The 15,590-nt window shown below is 36.1% G+C and overlaps 1 protein-coding gene across 1 annotated transcript in view; it reads left to right on the forward strand.

Annotated features, from left to right (window-relative positions):
• TRIM24 (tripartite motif containing 24) overlaps positions 1–15,590 on the forward strand; it is a 65,284-nt gene that overhangs the window by 21,606 nt on the left and 28,088 nt on the right. Inside the window, exons 2-5 of the mRNA XM_062011106.1 lie at positions 1,892–2,010; positions 10,984–11,131; positions 13,337–13,469; positions 14,750–14,866. Of these exons, the coding sequence (XP_061867090.1) occupies positions 1,892–2,010; positions 10,984–11,131; positions 13,337–13,469; positions 14,750–14,866 (517 nt within the window). The remainder of the gene's footprint in view (positions 1–1,891; positions 2,011–10,983; positions 11,132–13,336; positions 13,470–14,749; positions 14,867–15,590) is intronic.

Genomic DNA, 15,590 nt, shown 5'->3' on the forward strand with positions numbered 1-15,590 from the left:
GCCTTGCCCCCCTTCCTGGCCCATCCTGTTTTCAGTTCAAGCTAATTGATAAACTTGGCTTAATACAACTGATCTATTTAAAAGACAACGACACCGTGTTTCATCTTCAGTGGTGGTCTTGTCCCCTTCCCATCTTTGTGCAGCTTCTCATGTTGCTTCAGTGTAAGCAGTAGTGCATTTAATTACTGAAGCAGGTTGAAGGTGAAGTGTGGGAGAGCAGGAGAAATCCAATCATATCTGAGTCAGTCTGCCAGTTTCATTCTCTGTCCATACTACTCTACCAAATGCATGCAAAGACTAAGTCACTTGTGCTGGCCCAGAGCACTGTATTTTGTTGGGGTCAAGAGTGAGCAGTGGGGGATCAGAGGGTGATTTGTAATCAATAGTTGTGAAAAATGTAAAAAATAGTCTTTTTCAGTAAGTACATGGAGATTTGTTCACTCTTAACTACAGTAAATCAATTTGCTTAATAAAAGAAGCTCAGTGCTCTTGAGTTCATTTAACTACCTGATTTACCAGAACTGGACTTCTTAATTATCCATCACAATGATGGTATTAAAAATATTACAAAAGCTTTAGCCAAAATAGAGAATTTATACGTCAAAGGAAGCTCAATAAATATGTATTGAAATTCAGACTGACAAAATTGGCGATTATAATAAAACCAGGCTTAACATCATAGCCTTTCAGATGAAAGTGAAATGCCTTGCACAGAAATGGAAAACTGCTGGATAAACTTCCTGAAGGAAGAGCTAATTTAGTAAAACTGATGGACTTTTATTGGAGAATTGTTTTATAGTGGGTTGGCCAGTTAAATCTCTAGTGTGTATTGGAAGAACAGTATGAAGAGTTATCTAATTTTTGTGTGAAACGCTTATAGTAAGTAATTAAGTTCTTCTGTAGAAAAAGAAATATTTAATAGTTTTTTCATTTCTACATTTTACTGTAAAAGTGAAACAGGAACAGAATTAAACCCATGCTGATTTAGTTAGATATACAAGTGCTGAATTATATACTTGTTTTAAATTCATTGAGTTAAATAGTGCCTCTGGTCTTCTTTAAGGCCCTAAAATCATGACTCCTCGTCAAATGGTAGCTATAGGTCTAGAGTCTTACTCAATGTGGACTTATGTTACCATCAACTGTAGGCTTTGCATAATGATTTCCATGTCCTAAATGATAATTTCATCCTAAACCAGTTTCAATGTTTTTCTTTTTTTGATGGTAATTACTGTGATAACTTTCTTAAAGCAAGATGTCGATACCGGCCGTTTTAGAGATTTTTGTTGGATGATAAACAGGCCTCAATGCTAATCTGACTTTTTTTTCTGTACTTAGGAAAGATGTCTACTTTAAAATGCTTATATAGATATTTTCCACTTCAGTCTAGTCTACATACTATTGAACCCCAAGTTTTGAACTTGACTTTGTCCTTTTTATTCTTTTTAGAAAACTGTTAGTTCTTTAACTCTTTGAGTTATTGATTCTCAGCTCTTCAACCAGGACTCAGTATTTTATTGATTTAGAGTTGTTCCCTGATGTGCTGGCATGTATGTGTTTGTATGCAATACTGCTCAATGTCACTAATTAATATTCCACATTAATAAATGTTTACTTTAATCCATTCTATAACAACAAATTGTCAATGAGAACACATTGCCTTTAGAAAAAAAGAAATAATTTTCTATAAAATTAAGGCAAAAAGAACATATCATCAGGTAAAAGATTACTTCTGTGATAAATAAGAAGTAGCTTCTTATTACACACCTTATTGACAGGAAACTGTTAAAACATCCTTTTGAAGTATTTATCCTTACAAACTGTCTTTGAAGTTGTTTAGTAAATCTTAAATTGTGGAAGCATAATCAGATTTTTTTTTTTTCCCCCCCAGTCGGTGTTATCCGCTGTCCAATTTGTGGTCAGGAATATGCAGAGAGACACATCATAGATAACTTTTTTGTGAAGGATACCACAGAGGTTCCCAGTAGCACAGTAGAGAAATCAAATCAGGTAAGTGCATTAACTTGTAATCAGGTTAACAGCTTTTGAATGTGTATGCATATCCTTGACTTCTTGCTGTGTGGCCTTTTTGCAGAAAAAGATTTCAAGTACTTAGTCATCATATAAGATAGCTACAGTAGAAAATCAGTTAAAATGAATTAAAATGCATGTGAAAAAGAGAGTTATCCTATTCTAAACTATTTTAAATTGTCGGTATAAAACTGTGTCATGATAGCAAAAGATAAAATTAAGGAATAGATGCTAGAATGGGGCTCTGGACAGGGCACTTGAAGCCTCTTTGGAACAAGGACTTTAAAAACACTGCATCAATAGATCTCAATTCTCGTTAAATCACCTGTGTTTTTCTTATCTTGATACTGACAACACATGGCATTAAATAGCTGGAGTGTTGTTACCATTCAAGAGGCTCAGACTTATAATTGGGGAAGATAGTACGATGTAGGGGTTTCTTGTTTGTTTTCCTTATGTAGGCTGCCTCTTCTTTCTTTTGCAATCAAATAATAGCCTCACAAAACCCCAAAACCTGCATATTTGCCAAAATAGTAATAATGTTTTTCCTCATGGTTTTTTTCAGGATCAGTGTACCAGCATGGAAGCAGTACCAAATGAACAATTATATCTGTGTAGAGCCACAGTTTAGCAATCTCTGATATCAAAATATTGCATGTCTCTTTTGAGCTAGTAAGAGAGTATCTCTCAAGTATCTCTTTACTCATGAATTTTTTATTAAACTCTAGAAACTTACTGTAAACAATGTAGGGTCTTTATATGTTACTGCTTTCTTCATAATAACAAAAAGGTTACTATGTAGCTTTCATTTGAAACTCATCTCCAAACATTTCTAATGGTGGTCCCTTTTGTTTTGGAAATGCATGTTTTTTGCTTTCCTGTTTTGAAGACCTGAATCATTGGTTCTTCATGCATTTGTTTTGGAGGCAGCTTCTCAGAGGTCTTTTATTGTGTAGTCTGTTTTAAAGCTTAGTTGAAATATCTGCTTACATATATGAGTGGGTTGTCTCTCAAGAGCAGATGAAAGTACCCAGTCAGGTTTGTGATATCAACTCACTGACTACTAAAGGCATAGATGTTGTTGTCACTGTCTCAGTGGAAGTGTCTTGAAAACTATTCATCTGTCTTCAGTTTATAAGGAATTTTGCAACTGGATTTCTCAGAAATGATAGACCTTTACCAGAAACTGAAATTTAGGTGGAAGTTTCTGGAAGTATAAGCAACGTGTCAATGTTCTCAATGTAGGATAGTTTGAAACTTGCATTTCTATGTTTGCAAGGGAATGTTTTTTTTGTGAGGGGATTTTTTTTTTTGTGGTTGGGTTTTTTAAGGTTTCTTGTGTGTGTGTGTGTGTGTTTTGCTTTCTTTTTTTTCCCCTCTCGCAGTTGCAAGGAAACATCAGAGTTTTGGAAACGGTTGTGAGATTTACACAAAGTCTCTCAAGTACTCTACCAGTTAGAGAAGATGAATAGTCTCTGTTGTATTGAAAATTTGACCATGATAACTTTTCTTGTGAATTTAATTAGGAAGAGAAACAAGATAACAAACAACTTGGTAATGCAGAAGCAGTCCTGATGTTTTTTTTCGGGGAGGCTGTGCCATAACCTCTTGCTTAACAGTGAATTGTCTAAGATAACTGCTCTGTGGAGTGGTGGTAGAAGTAGAATTCTTTTTCCTGGGTTTAGTGACCGCTTTTTGGGGTTTTTTTCTCCCCCTTTGTCCCCCAGACAGCAACTAAACACTAGCCAGCTGCTCACTGACTCCTCCCCACCCCTGTTGGGATGAGGAGAACTGAAAATAAGTAAAATTGATGGACTGGGATAAGAACAGTTTAATAGTTGAAATTAAAAATGTAAAGTAATAATAATAGTAATGTAAAGGAAGATAACAAGAGAGTGAAATAAAACCCAAGAAAGGCAAGTGATGCACAATGTAATTGCTCACCATCTGTAGACGAATGCTCAGCCAGTCCCCAAGCAGAGATCTACCCCTCCCAGCCAACCCCCCCGCCAGTTTATATAGGAGGCATGATGTTAGATGATATGGAATATTCATTTGGCCAGTTTAGGTCAACTTGTGCCCTCCAGCCTTCTTGTTGGCAGGGAGAAGCTAAAAAATCCTTGATTTAGTCTAAACACTGCTGGACAACAACTAAAACATCAGTGTGTTATCAATATTTTCATACTAAATCCAAACCACAACACTATACCAGCTACTAGGAAGAAAATTGACCGTCCCAGCTGAAACCAGGACACTCTCCCCGCTTTCTCCCTCTCAGTTTTTTAGCCTTCTGTGAAAGTTAAGTGGAGAATCGAGGCTTTGGGGACTTGGATATTGAACTGAAAATTCAAGAAGAGTTCTTTATGTTCTTGTGGTTGGTCATAATCAGGTAAAATTGGGTGTAGTGTGATGTATCATAGCATATCAAAAGTTGGATTATGCACCAAACTTGATTATGTCAGGATAAGTCAAGCACTTCCTTGGAAATGAGGGAGATGGCTTTTTATGTTTACCTTCTGATATTAATTTGCAGGAGAGATACAAAGAAATTTCGTATATTACATTCAGCAAATGGTTTGGAATTGTCCCTTGTTGAATGATGTGAGAAGATGTCATGGAAGTTCTTAAGCATGTGTTTTTCATTAAATTCCCTTCTTGGACTTCTATCTTACTCTTGCATTTCATATTTTTTATTCTTTCTTCCCCCACAAATCAGTAGGCTTGCAGTTCAGGGAGCATGTCGGTTCATCAACTAAGTTCCATGACTGAACTCGGCTTGCTTTCCGCAGCAGCTGAAGGCAAACCAACAGACTGCTGAACCAGCAGAGTGGTACATTCATGTGCTTTGCTGATGACTAATAGACCTGGTTTTGGCTGAGATAAACTTAATTTTCTTCCTAGTAGCTGGTACAGTGCTGTGTTTTGGGTTTAGTGTGAGAATAATGTTGATAACACAGTGATGTTTTGGTTCTTGCTAATTAGTGCTTATCTTGAGTTAAGGATTTTTCAGTTTCCTAGACTTTGACAGTAAGCAGATGCACAAGAAGATGGGAGAGAACATGGCCAGGACAGCTGACTCAAACTAGCCAAAGGGCTATTCCATACCACTGAATACCATGCCCAGAATGCAAACTGGGGGGAGTTGGCAGGGAGGGGCAGATTGCTGCTTGGGCATCGCTCCTCAAGTGATGAGCAATTGCGTTGCGTAGTTTCTGACTGGGGTTTAACCATGACACTATTTTTTGAACAATGGAGCTAGATGTTTTGGTAGATACCCACTAGGTGAGTCTGTACCTTACCTCTTGGAAATGAATGATATGCAGTTTTGTTTTGTTAGAGCAGATTTATTTTGGCATGTTAATGAAGCTTTTTGGACATTCTTTTGTACTTTGACATTGGAACCATAAAAAAAGCTATGGCATTCTGTAAAGCTGTCTGTTGTGGAACAACAAAGTTAACTCAATAACAGTTAAACTGATCGTTTTCCTATTCATGAGGGAATATTACGAGCGTTAAGAATGATGCATCCTTCTAATTGTTCTGTTTTGTTTTACCTTTGGAGGAGCAAAGAGAAAAGAAGGAGAAATTGCTGGTAGCAATATACAGATGAGATGAGAGGAATTTAAAGTGGAAAAGAGACTGATATTTGCAGAAGATATTGGGTCAGAGATCATCCAAATTATGTGAAAAACTTTGTATCTTTTGTAGAAAAGGGTTTGTGATGAGATGGTTAGTTTGTCCTTGATAGTCTGGCAGCTTTAGCAGGATGTTTTAAGAAATTAGAATTAAAAGTGGCAAGTGGCCTTGTGCTAAAAGCAGTTTTTAGCATATTTAATTAAAACTGTAGGACTGAATGGTGTATCATGGAGGCTAGAAAAAATAAGTTTACCTTTTCTGAGCTTGATATTATCTGTTCAGTACCCTACTTTCATAGCTGTGCTTTCTAGCAGTTAATACCAAAAACCTCAGAAAAAAAGAGAAATAAGCGTAAAGAAAGTGTAAAACTCACTCATATACGTTCCACAAGGGCTTTCCTGGCTAGCCTTAAAGAGAAAGTTAAGGACTTTGTGCTAGTTATTAGGTAGGAAGCTTTCCAGAAGAAAAGAAACTAATGGGAAATGCGGTTGTAACCATCTGGAAACTAATCATTATAAGTTGTGGACAATTAGGACATAAATACTGTGACAGAGCAGAATCTTTATAGTTTTTGTTACATTATGATTTATTGAAAGACTTAACAAAGTTATTGGATGCTGAAGAAAAGTTTGAAAATAAAAATTAATTATACTTGATTCATAAGAGTGAGCAGAAAGGAGCGCCAAGCCCAAGAGATGTTATTGAACCACATTTTAAATTTGAATAAGACTGAAGAGTAGACAAGTGAGGGAAATTTAGGAACTTAAGAAAATTGTTTATTTTGTGTGCAAAACTGTGACAGTAAAAATGAGAAGTGAGAGATTGATGCAGAAGAGAAGATCATAGTGGTAACACTGGTGTTGCTGCAGCATATTGAACCTATAATGTGTTGTAGTGCCAGTTCTCATAGCTTTTGTGTTCAGAAGAGAACACACATAATATATTTTTTTTTTATAGAAGGAACACTTTTTTTGTATCTTTTAACAGTTATTGACCTGAGAGTTTTAAATGTAGTAGGAGGAATGAGGCAAAGTTGGACTTTATGTGTAAAATACTGGGGAAGTAGTAACAAAAGAAGTTATGAGTTTATGGTTGATGTTAGATGTGAATATTAAGACAGCAAGTCCAACTGGGATAATAGAAAGGTTAATGAAGAGATTAATGAATCATAGAATGGTAGGGATTGGAAGGGACCTTTGGAGATAATCTAGTCCAACTGCCTTGCAGAAGCAGGTCAACCTAGATGAGGTCACCTAGGAACAAGGGGTAATGGGATGAAGCTGGAACACAAAAAGTTCCACTTAAATATAGAAAATACTATTTTACTGTGAGGATGACGGAGCAGTGGAACAGGCTGCCCAGAGGGGTTGTAGAGTCTCTTTCCTTGGAGGTCTTCAGGACCTGCCTAGACATGTTATTTAGAACAAAAAGTTTCTCTAGTTTTATGTGGTGCCAGAATAACCATCATGTATTCTTTTAAAGAAGAACTAGTATACAGAATAGCTTATCAAAGTGTAGCCAAAATGTCCTTGAAAGTCACTGGTTTTGGACAGTGGATAATGGAGTAAAAAACAATCACAATATGAGTTTTTTGGGCTTCAAAGAGAGGCAGCTGTTGATGGGATGTTGGGGAAAGAAGAATATGTTGGTAATGGTTCACGTTTGAGATGTCAGCCCAGGGTTTGTATTTAGAATTATGTATGGGTGAGAATGTCCCAAAAGACAGATGCTGTTTCTGGTGATTTTGTATGTACCAAAAAATAGTTATATGACAATTAGCATCAGTGGGGTTTAGATCCAAAAGGGGAAACCATTACATCTAATTTGCACTGGTGAAATTTGGAACATTAGTTCACTGAATATTCTTCTGGACTACTTTACTGTCTTCCTTTGAGACTCAGAAACCTTTGCTTGCTTATTTAATTGGAAGAGTGTTAAGCTATCTACAGCAGCAGATAAGACAGCTCTATTACCTCCACTCTTGCATGTAAATCTGTTTTTAAGTAAATAAACATGTTTTTATAACAGAAAAAAATACTGCCTTACACATGCTGAGTAATTTCAGCTTTCATTAAATTTGAATGAAAGCTGAATGAACAGTACCCGAGGTTATAAATACTAAAACTAGTAACTGAATTAAATATAATTACAAAGAAAACTCAATTAAAAATAAATATCTATCTAACCAGAATAAAGAGTTGAAGGTTAACTAGGGAGAGTTTTCTTTGAAATCACTGAAGCACTGCCTGTATGAGTCACAAAAATGAGAGTGAAATTAAGTGTATAGCAAATATTTGCAGTAATTGTTCTTCCATGTACTTTAGCTATATGACTTATTCTAATAACTAGGAGTTCTAGCAAAATCCAAGCTATATCTGAAATGAGTATTTCAAATGAGAGGTGGCTAGAAGCAAATCTAGTTTCTACCTAGAATACCTTTCTACCCGGAAAGGGTATTGTGGGGTTTTTGTGGTGTTTTTTGGTTTTGTTTTGTTTTTAAATTGGGTTCCTATCTTTTAATTTTTTTTTGTCTTTGTTTTGCTTCATAGACTTTAAAGAATACCTGAAACACTTTCTTCTTTTTTTTTTTTTCCTTTGCTTGTTTTATTTCACTGTTTGTTTACTCTAGAAGAACAAATATCCAATCTCTTATTCTCTACCCTATTTTGCAAAACCACCTCTGGGTATCTGGGGACATAGCATGGTCATATGTCTCTGGCAACAAGAATTTTAAAACTTCTTTCTTATCCTGCAGTAGTTCACTGCCCAGTCAGCAGTAACTGATCCTTGGCCTAGAATGATGTAATCATTCTGGTTTTACACCACAGTCTTGCAGAGGGTTGCATTGGCACATCAGAGGAGTAGACAACTGGCAAAGGAGATGAAGATCTCTAAAGGTTCTTTCCAACCTCTACCATTCTGTGAATATCCGAAGGGAGGGAATTTTTTTCATGGGAGTTCCTGACAGAGAAAATGTAACTTTGGAGTAATGCCTCAGTGTTACGTGATTATTCTAAATTACTTTTGCAAGAAGCTGTGATGAATCCTGAAGAATACTTCCATTTTTGCAAAATGTCATTGAAATTAAGAGTTAAGAGCAAGTAAAAATTAAAAATTTCCTGATTACAGTTTACTTATTTTAATTCTTTTACTTCCATTTTCTTGACTTTTGTCTTGACTTTGACATTTCTTCCTAGTCAGCTACTCTGGATAGGACTAGAATTTTTGTTAAGAGAGGAAAGGGAATAAAAAGAAAAACCATGTAGAAGAGAGGGAAAAAAAAAAAAAAAAAAAAAGTAAAACTTTCAGGCCTCCTTTTTGTAAAGAAAAAGAAAAAAGAGCACAAGCCAAATTTTTTTCTCCCTTTCAGGTCTCCATTAATGAAAAATAATTGCTTCAAATTCCGAGTAACACGAAGAGGTCAACAACCCTTGTGTTGTAACTTCATTTCTCAGAAAGTGCTTGATTTGAGACACAGTAATATCCAGGCAAATAAGCACAGAGTTGGGAATGTGGAATTCTTGTGTTCAAATACCATTTCTGTCAGTAACTTGCTTTATGGCATAAGGCAGGTTTTGTGCTAATTTTCTTCTTTTTCTTGAAGAGGAGACTGGGAAATAGCTCTACATATATATTATCTGTCTGTGTAGGATACAAATTTTTGCTTCCTCTTTTACTTAATGTATCTTTTGAGAATGCAGAAATTACACTTTAGTTTAAAAGCCAACTGAAAACTAAAGTAATATCTAAAATGTTCTGCTTGTTGTTCCTGCTAGCAGAATTCTATCAGTGGGATCTGTAGGGTCTAGTAGTTTTCAGGTCACTTGAGGCTTTTGTTTGCAGCAGTGCTAAACATGATAGAAATGGATGGTAATTAACTAAACAAATATCTGCATAAGCATCTTCATTATATTTACTGTGAAAGGTTCCTCGGAGGTAAGACTACAGAGATATTGATACCAAACACAAAAATTGGAAGAATAGACCCCTGTATGTGGACACGTATGACCACATGTGGACAAACTTACATTTAAGTCTACCACAAATGACCACCAGAGACCTTTCCTCAAATTCAGCACCCTTGCGAAGAGGCAGTTTTGCAATGTCTTAGCATAAGCATTAGATTTCTGGGAATATTCATTTTCTTCGTGTATATAATGAATGTGCTTTTGTCCCTTTTTGTGCATGTTAGGAAGAGAGATTCCTCATGTGCCCAGTGCTGCTATAAACCAATGTTGGCTTTCTAAGCTATCATTTGGATTGGGGAGTTTTCTTGGTTATGGTTTTTGGTAATGGTATTGTAAAGGAGAAGTTTGTTGTTCAAATTGTGAATCCATTTTTTCATGTGTGTGCATTGATTCTGTGCAAAGAGGTTTTGTTTTGCCATCAGGCTTGATTTCATAGAATCATAGAATCATAGAATGGTAGGGGTTGGAAGAGATCTTTAGAGATCATCTAGTCCAACCCCCCTGCAGAAGCAGGTTCACCTAGATCAGGTTGCATAGGAGTATGTCCAGGCGAGTCTTGAAGACCTCCAAGGAAGGAGCCTCCACAACCCCTCTGGGCAGCCTGTTCCACTGCTCCATCACCCTCACAGTGAAATAGTTTTTTCTTATGTTTAAGTGGAACCTTTTATGTTCCAGCTTCATCCCATTACCCCTTGTCCTGTTGCTAGCTACTATAGAAAAAAGGGATGATTTCTTCAATTTTGGGGTTTTTTTCTACAGTTTAAAGAGTGCCAGGTATTAACAGGACACAGTTTGAATACTATTATGCATTTGTTGCAAATTTGTTCTAGGTTAGCTTTTCTGCTAAGCTTAACTGGAATGCTATATTTAAGCCATAATGCAGAGATTCTTGAGAAGAACCCTACTGTTTAATACTTTGTGTGCTTCCTGAAACTCTTAAGCAGGTGAAGAGTAACTAAAAGTAAAGCTTCTATGTGAACTAAAATCAGAGCAGTGGTGATCATGTTCTGCCTTTAGTAAACACTTTGCAAGAGTGTATTTTACATAGTAAACGTACAGCTTCTAAGTTTGCAGTGTCAGGCAGAAAGTAATGGCTTGACTTTTATCATGTTGGGTAAAGGTTTTAGAGTAACACTGACAAATGACCATTTTCTTTGAAAAGTCACATTCAATTACTTTTATACAGTTCTTTTATAATGTATTTATAGTAGAAAACCTCAGGCAGTTTTCTGTTCTCATTCCACACTGTTTGGAAAACTGTAAGAAGTGCACTGATGATACATGAATAATAGCTTGTATGTATATTCCATTTTTATTTTAGCAGCTACCTTTTCTTCCCTCATGCCAGGTCTGCACAAGCTGTGAAGACAATGCAGAAGCTAATGGTTTTTGCGTGGAATGTGTAGAATGGTTGTGCAAGACCTGCATCAGAGCTCACCAGAGGGTTAAATTCACAAAGGATCATACTGTCAGACAGAAAGAGGAAGTACCTCCAGGTGATTTATAATTTCACAAAGAATGTGTGTCTGCATTGGAAAACTGTATTAAACCACCACATTTATTTTTAAAGTGATAAATTACAAAAAAAAAATTCTTTAATCCTGGTAAATGTTAAAGGACAGATTTGTTATAATATAACCCTTTGGTGCATATGGATTAATGGAAACATTTTATTTTTCTGGATGGTAATGCATATATTTTAATAGTTCCTTTCCTCCCAGTTACTTAGTTCAATTTCATTTCTGAAGGCTGAAACCATTTGAATGAATTTTAGTGTTTCTTTGGCCGCTCTCCATCTAAATGGATCTCTTAAATGATCCAGCTAACAAAACAGGAAACTTTAATTGTATAAGCACTAGATGCATTAGAATGTAGCTACTGACAAGGGAGACTTTGTCATGGCTAGGGATATGACAGCCATTTTTCTGTCAGGGTCTTCTGACAGATGTGCTGCATAGTGGTAAGAAGACCTACAGAATGGTATTTTGTATGATTTTTATGCAAAGTATTTTAAACCAATAAACACACATAGATATTATCTTTCACTTGGAACAACTACAAATTACTGCCTAGACTTTAGACATCAGCTGCAGAAAATACTTCTTTATGCATTTGGCCCCTCTAGTTTTTCTGGACATCTAACAAATGGTTTAAATGAACTTTGTTGCTGTATACCACAACAAAAAGAGCACAAAGATTATATCTTTTCGCATTCTAATAATATAGCATGCTCTACTAGCAATAAAACCGGACAGAATTCATGATCTAGCTAAGTTTGAAATGGTTTACCTTAGAAATTACTGTTTTCCCTCAGTAGGATCTATGATAATTCAGGTTAGAAGGGACTTTAGGAGAGCATCTAGTTCAGTCTCCTGCATAAAAGTCAGCTATTAGATCAGATCAAGTTGCTCAGGGCTTTATCCATTTGAGCCTTGAGAACCAACAAGGATGGACATGGTGTACAGTACAGGCTTCCTGAGAAATCTTCACTATTCTCGTGGTAAAAAGGTTGTACTTTTATTAATTGAGTATCATTGTGTCATGTCTTTTAATGATATTGTAGGACATAATACGTTGCTGATAAACATTCTACTGGTTCTAAGAAGTCTGCTGAACTTGCATAATGTATTTTGTAAAGATATAAATTATTGTAATAAATTATTATATATTATTTTAAATATAGGTATTGTCATATATTCATTCTACCATATCTAGTCTTGTGAATTTTGTATATAATGTGAGCTTGTGCTTCTGTAATCTTTATTGCTCAAAAGATAGCTTCCAGTGGTTAATCAAAAGTGAATACTGAGTGTACTTTCAGAAGTGGACAAAAGTGGTAGCTAAAAGTGTCTGACTGTTAGGCTGAACATGACTTGGTGGTAGGAATGTTCTCTGTGTGTTCAGGCTTCTTCTGAGTCTGCTGGTTAGTTTCAAAGAATTTCGACTGAAGGATACAGATCTGAAAATAACTTCTTCCAGGTTTCATGAAAAGAGGTAAATGAATGGGTATGGAAAAGAAACCTTACTCATCTGCAGTGAAGGATGGCCCGTAGTGTGAAACTAGTTTTCATTATAGGCCATATAATCCTCATGAACTCAGTGGCTAGCCTAACTTGTGAGAAATTAGGCTTTGTTCATTAAATTGTTTAAAGAACAGATCTCATTTCTATCATCTGGTGGTGTTTCCTATGATCTGTCTTATTTACTCACTAGAAAATGAAGTGAGACCTCAAACCTTTTCAGAATGTTAGTAACTTCTGATTATTATATCCTGCATGTTTTACACTTTTGAATGCCTGGATCTTAATATGCTTAACCCATCTTTCACCCATTTGACTGAGAAAGAAGACAAATTAAGTCAGCAATCTCCTAATTTCCATTTAAAAAAGGAACTTGCTGTTTGTGCAATGGCTTTTGTAGCTGCAACAGTACTGGCAAGTCCTTTTGTAAATAGTTTTGTGGACTCATAATCAGTTACAGTAAAACAGGTGGTAGGACATTTTCTGTGACAGAGGGTGTTTGCTCTATGCTTGATCAAGAGTGAGGCATTGCATTTTGAGCCTGCAGCTGTTATTTTCATGTTTAGGTGACCTGATACACGCTTCTAGCATCTAGGTGAAGAATATGGTGAGGAAAAACAAGAGAATGAAAATCTGTAATAATTTCAGAAGACCTGACTGACATCTTCCTTTATTCAACAGAGGCAGTTGGTGTGACCAGTCAGCGACCAGTGTTTTGCCCATATCACAAAAAAGAGCAGTTGAAGTTGTACTGTGAAACCTGCGATAAGTTGACCTGTCGAGACTGTCAGTTACTAGAACACAAAGAGCACAGGTATTGAAACTTAAGTATATGTTTTATGCAACTCATTTGTAGGAAGAGCTTGAAGCTGATAGTTGCTCTAGTTGTAGGGAATAGAGTTGGGTGAAAAAAGTACAAAATGATTTTTTCTGCTCAGGAATGAAGCACAAAAATAAACAGATTGTATCCAAAATAGTGCATCTGATGAGCTTTTGATAGTTTAGAATAAAAACTAACAATTCCAGTTCTTAACCTGGTGACATAAGCACAAGGCCTTTCTTTACTGTCAAGTTATTTGGATAGGATTTGTTGCTATGCAGCTTTTCAGAGAGTCCTTAGAAAGCACAGTGTTATGCAACTGTGCACTTATGTGTTATTTCTTCATTTGTCCTTCAACAAGATGATTATATAACAGAACATTAGCAAACAATTTAAGAACGGAGCAAATGGGTATTTTTTTTTTTCTGAGAAGAGCCCTTTAAAGGAAAGAGTAAGCCTAAAGTTTGGCTATACTGTACTTCAATAATACTGTTTAAACATACGAATCTTTGGGTTGCTGTTCTGTGGTCATCTCTTACTGGCTACAGAAGCTGAAAAGGATTGTATACAACTTCTGAGTACAAGACTATAGTCTTGCTGGCTAATGTGTACAGTAGTGATCTAAGACAGATATACTCTTCAGACTGAATATCAATATTAGTATGCTCACAGCCACCCAAAAAGCTTGCTTGCCTGACCATGGAAACACCAGCAGGTGGAGAAGTATTGGCCACTGTTGCCCCATGGAACAGGCTTACTCGTGCAGAGTTGCAGTCTTTCTTTTCAGTTCTTGTTTTCTTAGGATTTATATCCCTTTCAGAATGTGCCACCTCTTTTTTTCATCAAATTGTTGATGATTTCAGTTCCTTGATTTAAAATGTTGCTGACTTCTACTGACTCAGCAGTCTCCTTTCTTCTCTTTCTATATCCTGTTCTTGCATGAAGTAATAGCTTACATGCACTTTCACTTACAAAGCGATGACTACAGCACAACATTAATTTTTTGTTTGCTAAAATTGGGCTATGGTCATTCAATATCCTATCATATTTATCAAAATCATAAATGCAAAAAAAAAAAAAACCACAAGAAATAGACTGTAAATTCAAATCCACTGTAAATAAAATATACCAGCATATGCTGACATACGCTTCCATGATGACTTTCATGGATTTGAGTGGCATCTTACTTCAATTAAAGAAGTAAGGCACTCTGCTTTTTAGCAAAGTATAACACATCTTCTGCATGTGCAAATAGTCACTGTTTTTTACTACAGGTACCAGTTTATAGAAGAAGCTTTTCAGAACCAGAAAGTGATCATTGAAACACTAATTACCAAGTTGATGGAGAAGACGAAGTACATCAAATATACAGGGAAGCAGATTCAAAACAGGTATGTATCAGCTTTTGAGGTTAAAGGTGACACAGAGGGCAAATTTATGTCTATTAATTTTTTTGAATGTTTAGATTAGTGCATTTTGTTACCTTTCTCCTGTTATTCTTCCAGAAAGAGAAATTCTGAAATCTTTAGCTTGCCATAGTAGCTGTTGCCCTTTTAATGTGCTTGGTTGTGGTAACTCTTCTGCACAGCCTGTGGATGTAAATGGGCAGCAATAGCTTGGGTGCAACAAAACAACTTACACAATAAAGACTGCAGAAGGTAGTCATATGATCTTCCTCATCAGCAGCACACTTAGTTTCTTAGCGTAGATCTCTCTTCAAAAGTGAAAGGTTATGACTCATGTTTTCATAATGCTTATGACACATACTTGAAGATTTATGTAATACCTTTATGCTTAGACTTTATTCACTCTGTATTACAAACCCAGGAGAAAAATAAATCTGTAAAATTTGTGCTGCAGTAGGCTTTTGGAACTGCTCCTTCAGCAGAGTTCAAAGGCAGTACCCAGGAAGATTCAACACAATGTGGGACACAGTGCAACTTGAACTCTTCCTCTCTCTGTCTTTGAGCATGGTGAAGATGGAAGAAACCAGCAGACAACCATATCTTCTTTTGCAGCATCTAAGTGGTTATTCTCCATTGCATCTTGGTAGTAGTGATTTTCACTATATAAGATTATGTTTTGCACTCACTGTTGTTTGAACACTATTGTTGA

The sequence above is a fragment of the Colius striatus genome, chromosome 1 (genome assembly GCF_028858725.1).
Source record: "Colius striatus isolate bColStr4 chromosome 1, bColStr4.1.hap1, whole genome shotgun sequence".
In the NCBI taxonomy this organism is placed as follows: Eukaryota; Metazoa; Chordata; class Aves; order Coliiformes; family Coliidae; genus Colius; species Colius striatus.